General features: G+C 36.7%; 1 protein-coding gene across 8 annotated transcripts in view; it reads left to right on the forward strand.

The window, feature by feature from the left end:
* VPS13B (vacuolar protein sorting 13 homolog B) overlaps window positions 1–23,883 on the forward strand; it is a 468,066-nt gene that overhangs the window by 287,988 nt on the left and 156,195 nt on the right. For all 8 annotated transcript variants that reach the window (XM_035319261.1, XM_035319264.1, XM_035319260.1 and 5 more), the window contains 3 exons: window positions 10,688–10,891; window positions 21,724–21,850; window positions 22,857–23,000. In XM_035319261.1, the coding sequence (XP_035175152.1) occupies window positions 10,688–10,891; window positions 21,724–21,850; window positions 22,857–23,000 (475 nt within the window). The remainder of the gene's footprint in view (window positions 1–10,687; window positions 10,892–21,723; window positions 21,851–22,856; window positions 23,001–23,883) is intronic.

Genomic DNA, 23,883 nt, shown 5'->3' on the forward strand with positions numbered 1-23,883 from the left:
GAGAATGGATTGAAAGCAGCCCTAAGGAGAAGGACCTGAGGGTGTTTCTTGATGAGAAGCTCAACATAAGCTGGCACTGTGCACTTGCAGCCCAGAAAGCCAACCATATCCATGGCTGTATCAAAAGCAGCATGGCCATCAGGGCGAGGGAGGTGATTGTCCTCCCTCATTCTGGGGACTGGACCAGGTTGCCAAGAGAAGCTGTGGATGCCCCATCCCTGGAGGTGCTCAAGGCCAGGCTGGATGGGGCTTTGGGCAGCCTGGTCTGGTGGGAGGTGTCCCTGTGTTGTGGTTTAACCCGGCCGGCAGCTAAACACCACACAGCCGTTCGCTCACCCTCCCCCCTCCCTCTCTGGGATGGGGGAGAGAAACGGGAAAGTGAAGCCTGTGGGTTGAGATAAAGACAGTTTATTAAGATAGAAAATAATAATGATAATAATAATAATATGTACAAACAAGTGATGCACAATGCAATTGCTCACCACCCGCTGACTGATGCCCAGCCCTACCCCGAGCAGCTGGCCCCCCCACACCGGCTAGCCACCCCTATATATTGTTTAGCATGCCGTCAGATGGTATGGAATACCCCTTGGGCCAGTTTGGGTCAGCTGTCCTGGGTCTGTCCCCTCCCAGCTCTTGCTGCACCCCCAGCCTGCCCGCTGGCAGGACAGAGGGAGAAGCTGAAAAGTCCTTGGCTTAGTATAAGCAGTGCTCTGCAGCAATTAAAACATCAGCATGTTATCAGCACTCTTCTCATCCTAATCCAAAACATAGCACCCTACCAGCTACTAGGAGGGAAAATAACTGTCCTAACTGAAACCAGGACACCTTGCCAATGGCAGGGGGGTGGAACTGGGTGGGCTTTAAGGTCCTTTCCAACAACAACAAACAAACAAATATTTTTATGCACTGGTATTGGACTGGAATAATGGAGTAAATTCTAACATCATATTATATATTTATTGCATTTCACAATATTTATTGAATTGCAGAATGGAAAAGCAAGAACAATTCAGAACCATGTGAGCTGAGCATCTAGTTTCAACAGACTAGCAGTGGTTAGCTGGCTGCAGTTTCATAACCTGTGAGCTGGGGGAGATCTGGCTGAAACTAAGTATTTTACTATCTTCAAGTAGTTTTTTGTCCAAAATTACTTAAAATAAAACGAATCCCCGCATTTCCTCTGAATTTGAAATTTTCTAATGAGATCCAAATGCATCCTGTAGATAAGTTGATATATGAGAATATTCAATAAAACGTAGCATGCCTTAGTCATGTCATTATGGCCTTAAAAGACACAAAAAGTGTCCCATACAGCTCATAATGTGTACAAAATATGCCATTCCTCATTTTATCAGAGAATGATTCATGTGGGAAGATCAGATTTGCATAGATGGCTCTAAGAGTTTCTTCTGATACCAAACTGATTAGCAGCAGTTTGAAACTGTGTTGACTCTCTACTCATAGCGTTTTGTTTTCTTTCAGTATACGTATGATAAATCTTTGGAAATGTAAAATATATGCCGTGCAATATATATTTTATTATATTTTATTTCTGTAGGAATATGAATAATTTCTGCCTTTTACAGTCTAAGAATCACTGACAAGCAATTCAGAAAATGTATACCTTTCTTCTTTTTTTTTTTCCTCTCAAAGCATTTTTAGCAGTAAACTACCCTTCAATCTATCTTGAATTTGTACCGAATATGGAAATGCTAATAACAGTAGTTTAATGTTGTGTAAAGGAAGACAACACTGTTTTTAACCTTGGTGAAAGGTAATATATTTCATATTGATTATGGAATGGGTCTTCTACCCAGACAGTTTCCCAATGACGTTTAAATGACAAAGGCATTGCAAGGACTACAGGAAAGGAGTATTTTTTTTAAGTATAATTTTTAAGAAAGACAAGTGTTTCATCCTTTTCAGCATAAAATGACTTTTAAAAAGTAGGTTGAGCTATTACTGGTATCACACTATTATTGGGGTATTTTACAATATAATATTCAGTATTTTTGAAATGTTTACAACTTGCCAATATGCATACAACAATTCTGAAAAAAAAAAAAAAAAAAAAAAACAAACACAAGTGGCGTTTGGGAGATTAATATATGTCAAAGGTAAATGTGAATTATGTCTTGGAAAGTTAAACAGTTAAATATTTGAGATTTAGAGTGGTTTCATGTTGTACTGTATATGCTGCAAACATCTATTACCATATATACATACTGAAAATATGGATAGGTAGATACTGTTAAGTATAAAGAAAAAAAATGGTATTTATTTCTAATGTTCTGTGATACTTGTACAGAATTCGACTTATGTTTAGGTATGAGATCGATATATAATATTTCAAAAAGAAATCCTGTCCAAGTCATTTTACCAAACAAACTGTGGACAGTATGTCTTCTAGATTGTACCATCATACCTCACTACACTGCACCACTTAAAGATATTCCCTGCATACAATATGAAGACTGTGTTCAGTGAAACTCAACATTTCCAAGTCAATTTATAGAACAACTAAAAAGGGCTAGGTACTGTATCAGTAAACTAGGTGAAAAGATCAACTAAACCAATGTAAAATACAGGGTGAAAGCAATGACAAAATAAGATCGCTTACTTTAGCTACATGGTAAACCAAGTACACGTGAAATATTTGAGACATCAAGACGAAAGATCCTCTTACAGCCAAACAGCATTAAGTTTTGAGATAAAAATTATTTCTACTGTGAATCAAAAAGCATAAAAGTGTTTGGGTTACATTGTGTTTTGAGTTCTTTTTGCTAACCTCCCTACCCCAGACTTCCACTTAAACTCTTCAAGCTCAGTCCTCACTGACTCTATTTAGAGAAACTCTATTCCACTTGTTTTTCGTAGAAACATTTGGCATCCAAAAATATCATACAGACCTTCCTTTGGAATTGTGCATACTTATCATTTATACAGTCTGTCAACTGTATATTTATACTATGCTCCCTGAATTTGGGTGAATGCTTAAGAAATATAATGAGATTCCTCAAACTGTCTAAACATTAAACAGTATAAAAATGAAAAACTGATCTTTAAAAGTGCAGACTTGCTCAGGCTGTTACTTTTGCTGAGGAATTTAAACAATAAAGTTACAAAAGTCATTAAACCAGATGACATCTAAATGCACAGCTGCAAACTTTAGCTTTGTTGCGTTTCATGCCTTTTTTTCCCTGACAGGCTGAAATTACTTTGTAGTTTACCATTGCATACCTTTTCATCATAGGATCATTCATTCTGTGTTCCAGATACAACTCTAGAGGACAACTGCACTGCAAAAGTTCATCAGCTTATTTACAGGAAATGACTGTACCAGAGCCCTTGGAGCATGGGGCTGCTTCTAAATGTCTGGTCACCTCGCAGGATATGTAGAGCATTTCCTGCCTGTAGGACTAGTGGAAGGAAGCACCAGGCTGAAATGTTTGATGTGCGATCTACTGTAATTCCTTTCATGTGTTCAGTGGCTTTCATATGATCAGTGCACACCTACGTGTCCTTTCCTTGGTGTAGCCTAGTTCACTAAATTCTGACCCTCCTAAATGGATAGCAAATAGATTTATAGTAGCGCCCACCTGGCACCACCACTGTAATTAGTGGGGGTGGAGGGATGCTGTTATTTTTTCCTTTGAATATGTACCCGCTAGTTTTCAAACTGAAAATATTTAAGTAAAAATATTTAAGTTACATAAACAATATCTTGTTTAAAAATTAGCAGTAGTTAATTTTAAAATATTTTCATACATTTGTGTTCGTATAACACACTATCTAAATGCTTTACATGCAATTAATCATATTTACAATGTGATTTTGGCATTATGCTCACGATGTGTATGAGTAAACTGATAGCTGAAGATGTTAATTTTGTTGCTTAGAGTCACATAATAAGCTTAGGGAGTGTACAAATGAAACTTGCCTCTCCTATTTTCCTTTTGCATGTTCTAGCCTTGAAGAGAGGGGAATGTGGCCAGCCCAGAGGCCTGTCCCAGCAGCCTCCCTTGTCCCTGGCCTCCTTGTGCACAATGTATGGGCACCTGGCAGACTTAGCTCTTCTGCACATTCATGTACCCTGTTAGGTTTGTCACCTCTGCTGTAGCCAAAACAGCATCTTCTAGTCTTTTGGGGAGGGTATCAGCCACATGTGCAAAATATTTTCAAAACATTAAATTCAGTTCTTCAGATTTCTTCTTCTGTGTGTTCAAAAACGATATTTCTTTCCTTTTGCATTATGGTAGCTCAGTGAAACAGTCCTATTAAAAATGGTTTAGGGTGAAAGTAAATATCTGCACAATTCAGTAGTAGTAGTTGATGAAACTGGTTAAGTGAAGGATACAAAGCCAGAAGAAAAGCAGTTGTTTCCTATTTCGAAAACATCTCGGAGCAGGATTAAGAACTGAGATTTTTATCTGTATTGTTGTCTATATTTATACTTAGATTACAATTTAATTGTAAGGGAAGACCTGTCTGCTCCAGCTTGGCAAGAAAAAAGCTGCGCTGAAAACTTTCAGCAAAAAGTAAATGGCATATTTTGTTAAGATTTATTGAAAAAAAAATAGCTTTATTATTACTATCTTCTGTAGAAGATAGTTTTTTGCTGAACAACTGGGAAAGTCTAGAGGCTGTGAGAGGAGTAAGTCTGTGTTTGTATGTATCCTATTTACATTTGTTTCAAATGTGACTGTAATAACAGTTGGAAATACTTAAGAGAAACAATTGTAGATAGTGTGATGGCATTGCAGAAGATCATGAACATCTTCCCTCAATGTCTTTCGGTTTGCAGGGAACCTGCACATTCTTAGTAGTAGATTCTGCACTGTGCTTGAAGTGTCTTAAAGCTCAGCTGTCCTGAAATAGCAGTAAATCAAGCTCCTTTTCAAAGCTTTATTTTCTATACATGTATCTAACACCATGTCCATATGTATTCCAGACTCTGAGGAGACTAACAGACACACAGTGACACTCGGCTAAACCTTAGCACTCTTCTATTACTTGGTCTGCTGGATGGTTGTGGGTCTGGGTGATCTGTCCTGTAGATCCAGTTGTCCTTTGTTGTTTCCCCAGGCGCTCTGACGTTCGTGTTTTGAATGATGCCTTAGCAGACACTAGTGCACAGCAGAATCTTTTTTTTTTTTTTTTTTTTTTTATTGTTATGATGATTTGAAAGCACTGAGTTCCGTAATTGCTGTAATTTGTGTACTCTTGAGTTACCTGAAGTTTTCTATAACTACTTGGTGTCTCATCCTCCTCTTCAGCTTTATTACACTTGTACCAGTTTCTCTCTTGGCCATGAAATTCATCTGGAGGTATGCAGAAAGCAAAAGGAACCAAGCTGCATAAGAGACACAAGTCAAACATTTAACCAGCATTAGATAAAAACAGAGGAAAATTATCCAGGTTGTACTTTTGACTAGCACTTGACTGTATCAATTGTTTGAAACTGCCTAGTACAATCACAAGAAGTTCTTATATATATTTCAGTCACTGCTGGTCTTCTATTTTCAGCATGCTAATTGCACAAGTAATCCACCTCTTAAATTGGTTTATATCTATGCAAAAAAGCTATAAACACTGCAAGCCATTGAATACTTATGACTATTGATGACTACAAAAAGTATTCAGTTGGAATTCAATTAATAACTTATTCCTCTGCTTTAGTAATGTGATCTATTTGTCTACTATGTAAACATTTAGAAGTGGTCAATCATTTTTATTTTGCCTATGGAGCTAGTATTGATGTTTTCTTTTACAAGGTCCTCCAAAGCTGAAGCTAAATCGAGGTACTTTATAACCACTTTGACGCCCACCATGTAGTGTACTTCTCTAGGGAATGATGGTGTATCTGGCTGTACAGAAGACTAATGAGCTAAGAAGGGAGAATATAATTTCTGTTGATACGAAGCAGATGCCTGCAAAGATTAATTAAACGTTACAATGATAAGTAAAGTGAACGAGATAGCATCACTTGGTAATTGGTAAAGCATGAAACAGGAGTCGTACTGTACTGAGTTTGTATTTAATCATTACAGTGTTGAGATAAGAATTATATAAAAGTTAGAGTTTAGTATTCATTTGCTAAAACGGTGATCTGGATAAAGAATTTGATGGTATCCAATCCAGAGTGTGCTGCCAGCAAGTGTGGAGATGGGGCAGTAGGCAGGTTCTTCTGAGGCTGGGCGGGAGAGGAGAGAGGTAGTGTCTGCTAGCAAAGCCAGCCATATGTGGCACACCTCTGAGAAAAAACAGCAAAAAATGGTGAGAAGTGGATAGGATATACTACTGGCAGCATTTGAGAACCAGATTACTACTACTGACCCGGATTAAACTGTTTCTCCATCATAAAACGCTATGTCTGTTAACCACAAATGAGTCTCCGTAGGGACAGATAGCAGACCGGGAAAGAAAAGATGAGGTTACCCATTAGGAAAGATACGGAGCTCAAGCTATATGCCAAGAAGCATACCCAGGATTATGAACAAAATTCTAGAATTTTGTCAGGACTGACTCTTCTTGCCTAAGGATGTCTCCTCCTCCTTTCTTGTAATAAGAGGATATTCTTAGCTACAGCTTTTATGTAATTTTAACATTAGAGCCCTGATCCCATCTTTCTTCTCACTCCTATCCTCTCCAGTGTCCTGTGTGTCCTGTCTTGTTTTCTCCTATTTCTTTGGGTCTTTCTGAAACATATATTTTCTAATCTCTTCAAATTTAAACAAATCCAAGTCTTCCATCACCAACTGCAATGATACATGATTTCATTCAGGCTCTAAGATCATGTCTATGTAGCACATGTTTTGCAATGATAGGAAAGTTATTTTTTTCCCCCAGTGACTCAAGCTTTAGCTTCTTTGTGACAATGGCATCCACTTGCTACAATAAGAGGAGAGAGGGGGAAAAAAATAATTGCATTTTTTTCAGAAAACTGATTCCTGCCTCAGGTTTTACTAATAAAAGCTCAGCATTTTGGAAGGCCTGCATTGTCATCATAGATGCCCTAGGATAACCACACTTTTTCTTTCTGCCCTTAACATCATGCCCTGTAGCATCTCACCACAAATGGGGCTGTTGCCCATTGCTTCCCCAAGAAACAGTTGTTTCAAGTTCCCCCAGTCTGACATAACACTTTCAATGGCCTTGTCAGGGAGAATACGTTAAGAAATTACGTTGAACAGAATGCGAAAAAGGCAATTATGAAGCACAAGGTCAGCTGTAAATATTGCTGTGATTTCTACACTAGTTCAGCCACTTCTTGTTAGTAGATCATGGGCTTTCCTACTCATTTGTACTCAAGCTGTGGAAGTAGAAGAGAAAGTAGTCCTTTTGCATAGCATCTGTATCCAGGTCCAACTTTTACCCCTGTAAAGTAGGGGGTATATTTGGATCCAAGCTTATTGTCTGTTCCGTTTGGAATTAAGATAGGAAGCATCTTTTACCATCAGGGCAGAACCTTTAATTTGAATGGATAGCGTTCTCATCTCTATACCTGGAAGGGGAAATGAGTGCACACAGAGATCTAGTAAGTGCTGAAAGAAATTAACTGTTATGTGTGAAGTCTGTGAATATTTCTTGTTTGTTACATAATGTATAGACTTACAATGCTTTTTTTTCCTGCCTTGTTTTTGTAGGTCTCAGATGAGTTATAAGTGGATAGATTTAACTTCTTTATAGTGGGTCTCAGAATTATGCCTATTCAGCAGCATGAAGTAACTGGTTCAACATGAGCTGTTTCTTATATAAACATACAAAAAGCCTGACCCAGACTAAATCAATTTGAAAAGAAAAACATGAAAGCTGTGTTTCCTGTTATATGCTTATGGTCTTCTTTGTTTGCTTATGATCTTACTGTATTATTGACCAACTGTTGTAGTCTGTACCACCTGCTGAAAGGTTCAGATGGGACAGTGAGGTTGTTTTCAGAAGGGTAAAGCAATTAAAATCATTACTCTTGCACTATATTTCAGCTAGTAAAATATCTTTTATGCTAGGGTTATGGAAGTCATGAATCTCAGCTTATTCTTTTTCCCTGATTTTTTCTGTAAGGGTTTTGAGAGCTACAGAATGAAAAAGACTACAGAGCTTATGCATAGTGTATAAGTTTAAGATTAGAACAATTCTGCTTCATTTTAACCTATTCTCATCCTTCTAGATGGTATATACCTAATAAAAAGGGGGGCATACTTAAACATTCATAAAGAAAACCACACATAAGTTGTCATGTGAATATGTCTATGAACATATTTGGAAAAAAGGCTATATTTGATCCTTGTATAAAGCTGGCAGTTGTACTTCTGAAAGCAATTATCAGTCTAGTCAAAACGTCAAGGCATTAATAACTAATCCTCATATTTTATATACGTGTAGCATACATCTTTCTTTAAGTGGACAATCTATAGAAGCATAATTTGTTTGCTTGGATTTCAAAGGTGTATCTACATGATCAGAGGAAAAGTTTTGTATTGTCTATAGGAGATTGCTAATAGAGGAGCAGAATGAAAATGAAGATTTTATATCAGCATGAAAGTGTTAGGCTGTGATATCCCAAAGTAGAACAGACATTAATTGGTCCTTGAAATTTGAATTTTGGAAAACGAATTGGATAAAGTTTTAAAAATAAAATAAAATAATCCATTACATTAATATTATACTAGTCATGAAATATACTAGTACCCTATGTCCAAATAGTAGCTCTGTGTATTTTGCTGCATGGAAGTGTGTGCGTGTCAAAGAGTGATTTCATTGTTTTCCTAATTAAGTTATTTTTGAGAAGAAAGCCATTGTCACAATGTGGAGTTTCATATTGCCGCACACAGACAAATTTTGCTATAGGAATTCAGTTCACCACATCATGGTTGTGCTGAACAAGCCAAAGGAATATAGTGCTAGGTGCAGTTTAATGCAAGCTCTCAAGCTGCTCATAAATAGTGAATGAAAAAATTTCTTTACTGTTAAGTAGTGGAGAGAATGATTCATTATGCAGGTGAAATGATCATATTCTGTATTTTGTGTACGTTTAAAAGGTTTCATAAAATATATAAGTTGGTGCTTTAATACCAGTAGTATTTCACAAAGCACATATTCCAATATTTACTTTCATTAAACAAGGTATGTAAATAGACACTGGGCCAAACTGTAATCTACAGTTGATAAATAAATAAGACTGCATACATGTTGAGGAAATAATGCGTAGGAAGAATAATAAAAGACACAGTTGTTGTGGTTAGTTCTCTCTGTGAAAAGTTGACAAACACATTTCTAAGTTTTAAGAAACCACATTTAACTTTGAAATATCACTACTGCTATCACAGATTTTCAGTGCATTTCAGATAAGCATTTCAGAAAGTTATAGGATACGGAATGGCGCCATCACACTGCCTCAGCAGGTGTGACTCTGGTCAAAACTGTTGGCTTTCCTGCCATTTGCATGCCCCTGTGGGTAGATAATTAATTCATTATCTTAACTGCTAGCATACTCCATCAGTGACAATGGCAAGGGTACAGCAGTTTCAACTGTGTTTGGGTTTGGGCAGCATTAGGACTGCACTTTGAAATATGGTGCATTAGTTGCACTAATGCAACTATAGGTTGCATTAGTGCATGTATCACAGATTGCAGTGTGCTGCTTTTAATTCTTCAAATCAAACTTCAGTAATATATGAAATCATTAATAATAGACTATAATTTGATGTGAGCATAGATTCAAAGAAAAATGAACAAGATCATATCCTTGTGCCTTTATCTGGCTTGTTTAAAAAAAAAAAAAAAAGTGGTAAGTTCAATTGTGCTTTTTTATTGTATTACTAAATGAGCATTGCAGATAAAGCTATGTGGTTCATCATGTAGAAAGGGCAAGTTCATTTCTTGGAAGAATTCCTAGCGCTCATTAGCAGAAGGCAAATTATAGTAGATGACTCCTCTCATACTGGTTACTAGTAAGAACAAATGGTCTTTACAGCATCCGCTCATCTAAAATCTCTTGATGTTTTGTGTAAGCTTGATGTGACTGTTCCCCAAGCTCAGCTGCAAATACAAATATTCTTCCAATGCAGCAGAATTTGGCAGAGTCCACAAGTAATGTGGTTCACTTAAAAATGTTTTATTTCTTACTTGTCAAAAGAATTTTAATAACACAACGCTGTACTGAAAGTCTGTGTTAAAAAGATTTTCTTCATCTTAGAATGTTCTTTTTAATTTTTCTTCTTTCAGGTAAGTTTGAACAATTATCTCACAGTAAAGTTGTTCACAATACCGCTATCTAGCTGTTCTTTTTGAAGACTCAAATAACACATCCTTTATCTATTCAGTAGATGCTTTCCTGCATTTCCCATAAGGCTGCTCATTTGGACCTGATTCAAAGTCCACAGAAGTCAATGGACTGATCTCATATCGACTTCAGGGATCTGGCTAAACTTTGAAATGTATTTATATTTCATTCAAATCCGTAAGAGAGAGGCAGCTGGATACTTTTGAAGATCTGGACCTAAACTAATGCTTCAATGTAATCAAGAGTAGCAAAACACATACCCGAGTTTTCTTATTTACATATCTTAATTGTCTTACTAAGCAAAACTTGTTCAATGTAAATTTCAGTCTGATTTTGAGCTTTGTTCACAATTGCTCTCTTCATTGCAATTTGTTCTAAAGTGCCTTTTTTTTGGTATTACAGAAGAGCACTGAATCTAGGAATACTTCGAGACCCTGGATCAGAAGTTGAAGACAGACAATACCAAATAGATCTTCAATCTATAAACATTGGTACTGCTCATTGGAATCAGTTGAAACCAGAGAAGGAAAATGGAAAAGGAGGGGTTTTGCCAGAGAGTGAAAGAAATTCTCAAAATCCAGCACTTGAATGGAACATGGCCAGTAGGTAGGAACTTTTTTTTCACTCTCTTCTAAAGTTACATAGCACAAACATTACAGATATAATTTGCAGTATATCTGAATCAACTAACTCTGAATTGTTTTTTTTGCATGGCAAGCACATTTGCGTGGAGTTTTGGATTATGCATTTGAAGGGAATATCACTATTAATTGCTGCACTGCAGTAATTGTCTAGTTAGTGTGTCTTTTTTTCCATTATAAGCTCTTTTCTGAGTGGCTTATTGTTATGTCCATAAAAATAACTCCAGGGCTGAGACATGACATTCAGCTTCTCAGTCTACAAGCAACAGGAGGTTTTGTTTTTGTTTTTAACTTCTTTTGTTTGTATTATTACAAAGCTTGAGTAAAACCAGCTTAGTCATTTTTAAGTTAGAGGAGGATAAAGTAGAACATTTCCTATTGGTTCTGAACTGTTTTTTGTGCTTCTGTAACTAAAACCAGACAAACTTTTAGAATGAGGTATTTAAACTGAGGCTTCCTTCTTGTATACTGTGTGATACATATGCAAAGCCCTGCCCTCTATATAAACAGAACTGAAAGGTAAAGCCTGCATACACTTGCTTGGTATTTTAAGTTTTAAAATTTAAAATTATAAAATATTAGTTTTATGTTTTGTCTGATTTTGGAGTTTTTGAAATTTAATTTCTAGTTTTAATATGCCTTAATATGCCTTTTTTTTTTTACTCTACAAATTCATACATATGCTATAAAAATGCATACAGGTTTTACAGGTTGTATAACAGTCAAAAAATACCTCCTGTATACTTCCTTCTGATTGAGTTTTGCCAGGGGCTCCTTGCTCATCCATGTAGATCTTCTGCCCCCTTCACATAACTTCTTTCTCATAGGAATGCACTGATCTTGTGCTTGGAGAAAGTGATGCTTGAATACTGACCAGATCTCTTGGACTCCTCTGCCTTCAAGGGCCCTAATCCATAGGATTCCTCCAAGTGGATTCCTGAAGAAGCAAAAGTTTGCTCTTCTGAAGTCCAGAGTTGCAATCCTACTTATTGCCCTGCTTCTTCCACACAGGATGCTGAAATCCACCGCCTCATGGTCACTGCAGCCAAGGCTGCTGTCAACTTTTACATCTCCAACCATTCCATGTTTGTTAGTGCAAGGTCCAGCAACACACCTCTCCTCATTGCCTCTTCCAACAACTCTGTCAAAAAGTTATCATCAGTGCTCTGTAGGACCCTCCTGGACTCTTTGTGCATAGGTGTGTTGGCTTTCCAGCAAATATCAGGGTCATTGAAATCCCCCATGAGAACCAGGGCCTGTGATCATAAGGCTACTTTCAGCTATCTGTAGAAGGCCTCATTAACTTTCTGATCAGGTGGCCTTTGGTAAACACCCACAAGAGTCACCCATGTTAGCTTGCCCTTTAATCCTTACCCATAAGTTCTTGACTCACTCTTTATTCACACCGAGGCAGAGCTTGACACATTCCAATTGCTCTCTCACATAAAGAGCAACTCCACCACCTTGCCTTCCTGGCCTTTCTTTCCTAAAAAGCACATAGCCATCTCTGATAGCATCCCGGTCACATGAACTATCTCACCATATCTCTGTAACTGCAATGAGATCATGGCCCTGCGACCACACGCAGATCTCTAATTCGTCTGTATATTCCCAATGCTTCATGCACTGGTGTCCAGGCATTTCAGAGAGGTAATCGAGCGTGCAGGTTTCCCAGCAGGATTGTAAGAGGATCCTCCATAGCCATGTCCTGTACACACTTCCTCAGCTGCATGTACCCCCTGGAGGCATCCCGACTTAAGCCATGTTTTGCTGACTACCAGCCTCTATGATGCTCCCCATCCCCCTTCTTCCAGAGTTTGAAGCCTTCCTTTACCAGGCTGACCAACCTGTTGGCAAAGACACACGTGCCTCACTTAATGAGGTGGATATTGCCTCTCCCCATCAGTTGTCAGCCTTCAAACAGCGTTCTGTGATCATAGAAACCAAAACCATGTTGCCAATACCAGCAGTGCAGCCCGTTGTTAACTTGGAAAAACTGTCTCCTACTCCTACCATCCTCCCCCATCACTGGCAGGATTGAGGACAAAATGACCTGGGCTCCCAGACCCTTGACCACCATCCCCAGAGCTCTGAAATTTTGTTTGATGGTTTACAATTTGCCCTTGGTATAATTATTGTCCACACGGAAGAGCAGCAGAGGGTAATAGTCTAACACATGGACAAGCCTTGACAGTCTTTCCATGATATCTCATATTCGAGCCCCTGGTGAGCAACAAGCCTCTCTAGACAGGAGATTAGGTTGTCAGGTTCCTCTGTTTCCTTTAGCATGGAGTCACCCACAACAATCACTCACTGCCTCTTCTAGGTGTTCCTGTATGGCACAGGGTCTGTTGGTCCAGTTGCTTCCCTACAGTCTCATTCTCACCCATCACCTATTCTTAGTTGCCCTGGTTGATATATGAGGAGCAGATCGGTCTGCCAGAGTCTCCCCTGATGTGATGGGTCTTTCTTCTTCAGTGTAGAGAGCGGTGAAGTGGTTTTGCAAGAGCACCTCAGGCTTCGGGTGAAATCTCTTCCTCCTGCTGGTCCTTGCCATTGCAAGCTTCCACTCTTCTGCATTATTGGCCCCCTTCCATTCAGTGGTGCTGTGTGTGCTTGGCTCTTTGGCCGTGGGTCCAATCATTATGAAATGTATGCGCAATTTTATGTATCCCAAGATACAGATTCCTATCTGAATTAAGGGATGTGTTCCTGAAAGTGAAATAGAAAAATAGGACAAATCATGAGGAAAGACAAAAATTGAACTATTGTTCATTTAATTTTCAAGAAAAGAGGAGATGACAGGAATCTGAGAGATCTTCCTGAAAATGGAGCAAATTGTAGCAAAAGAAGCTACGTGAGGATGGCATGCAGCCTAAGATTTATACATGATGAATTGATGAAAGATCAAAAGAGCATATAAGGCCATTCTGGAGCAGTATGTGCAGGAAAACAATATGACCAAGAATACACTCTAGTTTATCACTGAAAAACAGAGGTCAGTAACAGCAGATCTAACCAAAGCAATGATAAAACCACAGGGAGTGACTGGAATACAGATGAAAAATCAGTTAAACAGAGTAATAGTATTGGTTCTTCAGTTATAAGATCATCTGGTTCTCTCCTGCCATATAATTATTTATTTATTTATCTATTACTAACACAATTTCATAGACAATTTTGCTTTCAAATTCTTGGTCTTGAAAATATATATTTGACCCCTTCTAGTTAGGCCTTGATTGTGGGCAAGTTGCCCATTAAGTTCTTTCTCACAAAATGTTGTAGGGCCACCGGCATTTCTTTCAAGATGACATTAATCTCCAAAGGACTTAGGACCAATCTGTGAGTAAAGCTAATGTTACAAAACAGCCGCTGGGGAATTGCCTTTCCTTTTCCTTCCCGTTGGTGGCTGAAGTCATGTTGCTAGCAGACTTCAGTCTGAGCTTTATAGTTGTAGATTTTGATAGGAAAATTGATAGGATTAGTAGAAAGCTATAGAGATAAGAATAAGAGAAACAGTTGAAAATAATCAGAATTCTATTTTTTCATATAATAGCTTGGATATTGTTCTTTTTCTCAACAGACTACCAAAATAAAATTTTATTACAATGTATTTGACATATACGTAAGTTTCTTTAGAAACTGTTTTTACATGAGTCTTCTACTTCATTTTTTAATCTAGATCAGTTTTAATTACATACATTAGCTTTTCCTTTGTGGTATGCAATACTGTATTTTAATTCCAGCTTGAATATGTTTAAAGAGAAAGCTGGAATGAGTGTTTCCTTGTCCTTTTGGCTTACATTTTTACACATTTACTACAATTCTTTTTCAGGATATTCACATTTTTGCTTTTTAGTTGGCAGTCAGCTTTGCTGCATCTGGGTCTATTTTATGATCAGTGGAAGTAGTGTGCTGAGAACTGTAAGAACCCATGTTGAACTTTGCCATCCATTGACAGATTTCCAGCATGTACCAAGAGGGTGGCTGCATGGTGTTATACATGGTGCTTAGTGTTTTCAGGGTGATTTTTATCTTAAGATTTACTGCAGCTATCATGGAAGCTTTATACTTTGACCTACTTGTGATCCTGTTTTCCTTTTTAATTCTTTAAGTTTCATTGAGATGTTTTACCTGGGACATAATGATTTTTACTGAATTATTGTAGGATTAGTTTCATTATTTGGTTTACGTGTACTTGCCTTGGTTTTACTTATCATTTAGACACAGTGTTATGGTTTATTAGGTTAACTGGGTTTTTAAATTCTTTTTTGAGATCCATTTTTCTCTTACTTGACTCGTTTTTAATGTATAGACAAAGTGTGGTGCAGTATTGAATCTAATCTATATCCGAGTACAGACAACTTCAGCAGAGATACCACCCTTTATTTTGCGTTCCCATTTCTAAAAGTGTTACTCTTTGGTGGTGTTTTTTTTTTTTCTTTTGTTTTAATTAAGAGCTGTAAAAACTCTAGAATTTAATATATTGTAATTTAGTCTTCTGAGTTGAAATCTGCTCTGGTTTTAAAAACTTGAATGAAAACCAAATCATTCTAAATATATTTTTTGTATGTAATGTAAACAAATATTTGAAAGCTTTTGACATAATTTATAATTTAAATGCTTTAGCAACGTTTATATGGAAAGTAAATCATTCAAATATTCCCATCATTTCTTCTGGAGTTCAGTGTTTCTAGTACTGAGTATCTCATGCTTTTGAGTTTTTTGTTGTTGTTGTTGTTGTTGTTTTTTCTCTTACAGTGTGATTTGGAAAGAAAGTAATCTTACTTTGAGACTAGGTGTTAAATGTTTCAAGGAAATTAGTGCAAAATTCTTCAAAGTGTTACCCTGAAGCATCTATGTGCTGCCTCCCATGCCTCTGGAGGTCACTGAAGGAAGAATGGGGGGAACTAGAATGCTCTGGTAGGGTGGGTGCCCGCTCTCAGAAAAACCTGTCCAAATACCATGCTCTACTGGGAACTGGGGGTCATAACTCTTCCCATTTTGAAATGTTTATCCTTCACTGTAGATGTTATAAAAAGCTCCCTAATGGTGTAATATATAATAAGAGTACTGGAAACAGTCAGACAGTTCTAATAAGGTTACGTACAAATGAAACCTGTCCACGTTTATTCCCTTTACCAAACAGCATGTGGGGAACTGGTAGTACTTAACCAAAAGGAGTTTTCTTGATTGAAAACTGCTTTTTCAGCTTGCGGATCTCCTCCTCCCTCTCCCTCCTCTCAATGGAAAAAACAACAGCCCTGAAGGAAATAAAGAAATATATCCTCTCTTGAGGCCTCGCCCCCATCCCTGTGCAATCCTTCTACAACTCCCAGCAGCAACTTCTGCTTCCTGCAGCCTGAATAAACTCTGTTAAAAAAAAAAAAAAAAAAAAATTAATTGAGCTTAAAAGCATTACTTCTCTGTGTGGTAATGAATTGAGTGTGGCAATATACTGCATTACAGTTCTGTCCTTGGCATACAACCATCTGGAACAGCTCTTTGCAACTCTCATTGAGTATGTCAGGGAGCCAATGATCTGTTGTATGAAACTGAACAAAATACCACTCTTGCTTTGCAAGGATCCTCAGAAATGTTTCCTGCAGATTTTTTCCTTGAATAGTTTTCATTTTCATGCTTTTTTGGAAAGTTGAAGTGTAGCTTGCCAGATTCTAGTAGGGAAGACCAAGAAGAAATGATCAGTAGATCCATGTGTGGGGAAGTAGGGGCATTCCTTCTGAATCTTGGAATAAAATACAGTATGTTTGCATTCAGTCTTGTACTTCAGTTTGTTGTATTTGTTGTACCTGAAGTCGTATTTTTATTCACACTGTACAAAGTCTTACTCAATAACAAAGGGTATGTTATTTCCTGTATTAATCCACGGCAGTGAAATGTTGCACATCATACATAGTAAGATGGAAATTAGTTTTACTGAGGCATAATTACATAACAATAGTCATTTTGTACAGCCAGATGGTGTACGTTTGTTCATTGTCTAATTTGGGTCATTAGATAGTCCGCAAAGTAGAGTTACGCTATTTCACTGTCTTGTGACAATTCTTTGTAACACCTCAGAGAGCTAAAAAGATGTGAACTGTTCTACCTATTGAAAGATGGAGATCGGAGGCAGGACGATGCTCATTTCCACAGATTTCATCAGTAGTTAGGTATCCCAATGCATTTGTAGATCCGGGATTAAATGATTTATATGACTCTAAGGGAAGCCTGCAAGATAAAAGTCTTTTTAAGTCCAAAGGTAGCATGCTAACTAATATAACAGCTTCAGTTTGCATGCCTTACACTTCTAGAAAAGACTGTTTGATTATGTGGGATATTCCATGCTAATACTTGAATTTTGTTTTTCACATAATGGAATTTTATGTGAGGATTCATCTCTCTGTAGATAGTAAACTTACATGGCGTAAGTGAGCTCTTAGTTGTCATTCATGAATTCAATATATATGAGTTACTTCCTGAGCTATGTATTTTTAAATTATATAAGGACTCAAACTCTGGATTAAGTAAGGTGTCATTAAGAAAAAAAAAAAAAAGCTAATTAGGAAAAAGGCAGACATTCCCAAGTTTCACATCTAGGTCATGTTTTATCTCTTACTGGCCAGTATTTGTTGTTTGTTTGGATTTTGTTTCCATATAAAATTACCAAGTTATATTCCTTATTGTACACTTTCATAGCTTTTCCAGCCTCACATCATCACACCTCTTCTGTTAGTGCAACATCATCTCTTTGGCAGTCCTTCCTTCTCAAGTAAACTCGAAGTGCTTCTGCGTGGACATAATCAAATGCTGATGAGGGGGGATGGTTTTAAACTGAAAGAGTGGAAATTTAGATTAGAGGTTAGGAGGAGATTTTTCACTCAGAGAGCGTTGAGGCACTGCCACAGGTTGCCTAGAGGGGTTGTGGATGCTCCATCCCTAGAGGTGTTCAAGACCAGGTTAGATGAGGCCCTGAGCACCCTGATCTAGTGGGTGGCATCCCTGCCTATGGCAGGGGGGTTGGAACTAAATGATCTTTGAGGTCCCTTCCAACCCCTGCCATTCTATGATTTGATGTAATCAAATATTGCTTTGAATACAAAATTCTGTTCTTCATATTTTTTTATCTTGTCTCCACAACATTTTTTGGTACATTAATTGTTAGATATGTCTTTACTTTCAAGATACTTCCAAACTATCCATTTCCTTATATGTCGTCTTTCATTGGCTTTGACTCAAGTACACTCGGTGCTCATCAGACTTCACCATGCCAGTTAATAGGGCTGCTGTATTTAATGTCCAAAAAAGTACTTTCTTGCTCACTCCTAGGTTATCCTACAGGTTTAAAGGCATCTCCTGTGAACATTCACAAAATTATTGCAATGTCGTCTTTCCCCCCAAAAAATAATTTCTATTACAGTGTAATAGAAAAACTCATAAAATAGCTCTAACGTTGCCACTGTACTGATGTCATTACTTACAGTGCTGTTAGTTGTTACTTTTATTTCCCACTCTTCAGGTCTGTTTTTTCTTAGATTTAAATTGTAAACCTTTGAGGACAGAGACCATTTTTGTCCTGTGATTTTACAATGTGGATCTGTAGTCAATAACCAGAGTTCATATAATCATTCAGATATAGCCCTAATTCAGCCCTGAGTAAAAGGCACCTCCAGACCTTATCATAACTGTTTTGCTTCCTTGTTGCTCTGTGCTAACATATGGACTTTCAAGTACTATGTGCAGTACTTTTAAGTGTAGATGATCAACTGCTTTAACATCTCTAAAAGTACTAGCTTTTCCTTTTTACTTTTTTTCCAAGACAAATATATAACAGATGCACAAATGAACCATGGAATGAATGTGCTGCAGACACAGAGCCATCATTACGCTCTTCACAATCAAGTTTTTTCATAAGCTCATGTGGCGTACACCTGTGTTAAGTTAACGGTGCACTTAGGTGCAGTGTGGAAGACTTAATAATTCAAAGTGGAATTTGTTTCTTTGTTCCTTTTGTGCACTTTCTCATATCCTCTCCCCTCATTATTTACTGTGCTCTGTTTGCCTTCTGTTTGTACTTACAATTATTTTGCTAATACTTGATTTGGCTGAGCATCAAATTCACCAACTAGAAATGTGGAAGCTAGTAAGTAGAGCAGGACAGGAATACCACATAAGGATGATTTAAAAAATAAAAATAAAATTAAAAAAAAAATCATCAGCCAATCTATATTACCAAAAAAGTCCTCTAAGATGCAGTGTACTGGGTACCTACTAGAATAACATTTGAAAATTAAGAAATTTGAATACTTATAAGCTGAGAAATAATTTGGACAATGATGAAAAGAGCCAGTTGTTGGTTTGGGGTTCAACTAATAGCTTGCTTTTATAGCTCTGTTTCATTTGTCAAAATCATACATACTAGCAGTGTTATACCCCTTCCCATTGAAGTTTTCTAACATAGGTGTGTGCTCTCATAGAATTGTTCTACTACTTAGCTCTACCATTTTCCTCAGAAACTAAGGCACTTGTTATCCTATTGTGAAGGGGAAGTAGGAATTGGGAAGAAAGCCGTCTGGTTTAAATTTAGAATGAAGGTGATGGCAGGGAGAGAAGCATTTGTAGACCTGGCAAAATCTGAGACACTTTTCTCAGTTGAAGATGTACACTAACCAAAAACTGGTCTGCATTTAATTTGGGGATCTAATTAGACTAATCTTGCTTCAGAAACCATCATTGTAGACCAGCAGAGCAACAGCTTACCAAAATATTAAAGTTTTTACTGTAAGATGGTAAATTTCTCACAGTCACAAATCAACTTGCTTTTAAGCACATTGCTATAACTACTGTGCAGCCAACTTGGCAGTGATGGTGAAGGTCATTTGAAACAAACATTTGTTACACTTGTGCTCAGTAAATAATAGGTCTATGATCTGTAGCATCTGCTAGCTAACTTCTGTATATTTTTGTCCTAAATAGATTTAAAAGACTTAAGGCCTACCTCCATATGACAGTTTATATTCCCTTATTGCTTACCAGGCCTCCTACATGTTTTAAGGACACTCAGACTGTTAGTGAAATTTGAAGCATCAAAATAGTCTAAGCAGTAAACTGTCATCTGTGGGTTTGTGTCTTGCTAGAAATATATCTAAGCCTGACTTCTAGTCATGTTATGATATCTATTTCATTTCATTTCTGCCTAACTCTTGGCCTTCAAACCAGTAACAAATTTTGTGATCGTGTACTTTTCAACAGAATCCTTTTCAGAACTATTATCTTTACTCTAGAATATCTGTATCAATACCTGTTCTTAATCAAGAACTTTAATCACCTGTTCCATACATGTCAAGAGATTATTGCTACATAGACAGACATGTAACCATATTATTTAATGACATTAATATAGATAATTCTAGTTGATGGTAAGAACCCATTGTATAATTACATAGTTCATGTGTCTGGCTCACTTGGGCAATTTATGATGATGTCTGAACCACCACATCTCCATTACTAGATAGGTATACCTGTATTAGATTTAATCTCATTCTATCTGACAAGCAGATGTATCTGGAGAGTTCTGTATAGATACATTCTTCTCTATTTTTTTTTTTTACATGGCAGTGTGGTTTGGTCTTATATTGTAATAAATGTTTGCATAATTTAGTGTATACTTTAACTTGCATTATTTCACAGTTGATAATTTCTTATTCTGTGGGCATTGGAAAATTTACCTTAGACCAATAACTTTTCAATAATTTCTAGATTTCTCTTTGGGGAGATGCAGACATTTAGCATTTAATTAAGTTATGGTAGGTAGAAGGAATTACCAAAATCAATCTTGATGGAAGGGCTATCTCAGGAATTTGAGCTGAATCCTCTTTTAAGGGCTGAGCACCACCTTGATCTCCTTACATTACTTTTTGCCTGATCAGAGGCTCTCAGATGGCATTTTGTGGCAATAGTTTATTTGACCTGACACAGAAGATTCTGGCTATTTGGAACGTGTTGTCATAAGCTATTAGCAGTTCATCCATAATGAGCTTGTACCTCTAGGCTTTGTATTTGGTTAAAGGAAAAAAATAAATGCCCAACTGGAAAACAAATGTCATTATCAAGTTTAATGGCACAAATATTCTTGGCACGCAAATTTAACATCTAGATGAAAAGGTACCAACTAGGAACAAGCAGTGAAAGAATCAGTTCAGAAGGACTGTCACCTCTCAATTTTTACGGCATTTTAAATATTTTGGACTTTACTTTTTATAAATGAAAGGTGCAAATCCTAGACTTTTATGAGGTTTGGTAGTTTCATTTTTCATATCTTTGATTTTCTGTCAGTTATGTTGTTGTGTGCAGCAACTGTAATTTTTTCACCGCAGGGTTTTAATGCATGAAGTCAAGTGTTATGGAGGATTCAGGACAGTTATTTGTAAAATGAAGGGCATCCACAGGCATGTTTGAAAAATATTCTAATAATGTTCCTATCTTTGTTCAAATTATTTTTTATAGTTTGGTTAAACAAAAGAAAAGCAATGCCAAATGCGCCAGTTGTCTAACTGGAGATAGATTGAAGATTCAAATATTTAGACATATCTTTTCCATGAAATGAAGGAAGAAGCCTGCCTTCAAGATTGGAATAGATGTGATTTATGATATTTAATGCTTATTGAAGTAACTATCAGAAAGCCAAACTACTGTTGAAGTAGTTTATGGTAATAACGGATGTAAAGAAAAACATTAGAACTTTTTGCCTCTCAACAATTTATAATGTGATTTAATCCTATCTTTTTTTTCTTTTAGCATAAAGCGGCATCAAGAAAGGAGAGCCATTTTAACTCCAATTTTAACAGATTTCACTGTTCGAATAACTGCAGCTCCTGCAATTATTTTTACAAAAATTGATGCTCCAGAGAATTTGCACCCAGAGGTTAGTATAAAATGTGAACAGAAATAGCAGAACTCTTAATATGTTGACAATCTTAATATTTTACTGCTTCACTGTCTTAAATTACAGGTGTGGTAAGTTTTCAAATATAGACATCACCAACTGCAAAGAAAAAAAACATCTTAATCATTAACTGAAGTGTCTTCTCTCTACTGAAGAAAGAATTTGTGCACGGCATTTAATATTAAAGGCAGCCTGTCCAGTGGTAGATAAGCTTGTTTTCAGTTCAAAAAATTGGAATCCTTAAAAAATTTGTGATGGAAAGATGTTGAAAATAGGTGCTATATACAACATTAAAAAAACATTGTATTCACAAGCTTCTCGTAAAGAAACCTGAAAATGCAATGTATACACTGTCTATAGGAAGCTAGTTGAGCTGTGTTCTTTTAGCTAAGTTTTCAAGCCCACAAATTTCCACAAAGCATCTGCTCCCCAGTCATCACTGTGGGTACTTCAAGTTATTCCAGATTTAACAATCACTTTTACCAGTCTGTCAGTCAGCTTGTTCATGCTTAGTCTATGAAATGTGTTACACACAAAAGGTATTGACTCTCTTTTTGGTATAGTTTATATCTCAAGAATTTAAAACATTTTATTTAGGGAAGATGCCAGTAAGTTTCTGTCAGCTCACAAAGAATATTTTTCATAATAGCTACCTTCTGGGCAGAGCAAAACTGATGCAGGAACATAAAGGGTATTAGGTGTGTACTACAACAATGCAATAGATGTGCACAGTTGGAAAGTAACAAATAATGCATATAGAAAGTAAAAATTGAAAACTTCTTGTTTTGTGTAAAAGGTCATCACAAGTGCAGATGTAAACTAAAAAAAAAAAAATAGCTTAGGAGGTGGCTAAGATTTTATTCAGTTTTATTCAGGGAAGAAATCTCTGAGCTTTACTAATCCTTATTTTCAATACATAGTTACATAGAAGCTGAAAATTATTTGCCCAGTACCTGCTGTCTAATATTTTCCCTTTCCTCCTTAGGAAATTTTGGTGTGTGGTCATTCTTTGGAGGTGAATATGACAACAAATCTGGATTTCTTCCTCAATGTGGCTCAAGTACAACTTCTTCAGCAGTTGGTACAAGCCAATATGATTGGGCTGGAATCTTCCAGTACCACCACTGAGGTAGGTTTTTTCCTGGTTTGCAGCTGATTTCTTTTTATAATACCATATAATACCATAGCAGGTGTTTACATCATCTACAGTCACAGAATTAGAGAGGTAAGTGAAATGCATGTTTTATTATTGTTTGTTTGATCAATCTTATAACTCATTCTAGTATTCTAACAATAGGAAGTCTTATTTTAATAAGAATATTATTCAGTAAATTAGACAGGTTATTTTGCAACACCATATGTACAAGGAGAATTATCTGATGTAAATGATTAAAAAATAATTTTAAAGTAGGTTTTTAGCGTTGTTTAACTTTTATTGAAGCTTTGGCATCTTCTCATGAATTCATATTTGTATGCACTAATTATGTTCTTCATTAAAACCAGTAAATTGTAAAATATTCTCTGTGCCTGGTACCCACTACTCACATTAAGTATCTTCACTCAAGATCATAGGATTCAATCCATCTCTGAATCTTCTTGTACGTAATCAGTGAGAGAGATAATGGAACATGAGGGATCATCTTCTGAATAATTAATTTAATTAATTAATTAAAATTATTATTTATTTTTTAATGGAATCCTGTAGTGTTCAGCAGCCATCTCTTGAATTTGATGTTCTTGTTTATTTCTGGAAGTCAATACTTCAGCTTGTGTGGAAGACTAGTCGCTAACAGTGACAGAATTGTATGTTTAAATAATTAAACTTCTGGGCTGATATAAAAAAGAGAGAGAGAGAGTAAAGAAAGTGAGAACTTTGCCCTAAGAAACACTATCTATTGCTTATCTTCATACCAAAGTGTAGTCAGGTTGACAGCATCTTTTAAGGACAGTAGAAGTCAGAACGTGAGAAGGCACCAGCTCCACTGGAATGGCTGTTGCACCCACTGAGAAAT

The sequence above is a fragment of the Oxyura jamaicensis genome, chromosome 2 (genome assembly GCF_011077185.1).
Source record: "Oxyura jamaicensis isolate SHBP4307 breed ruddy duck chromosome 2, BPBGC_Ojam_1.0, whole genome shotgun sequence".
Classification (NCBI taxonomy): domain Eukaryota; kingdom Metazoa; phylum Chordata; class Aves; order Anseriformes; family Anatidae; genus Oxyura; species Oxyura jamaicensis.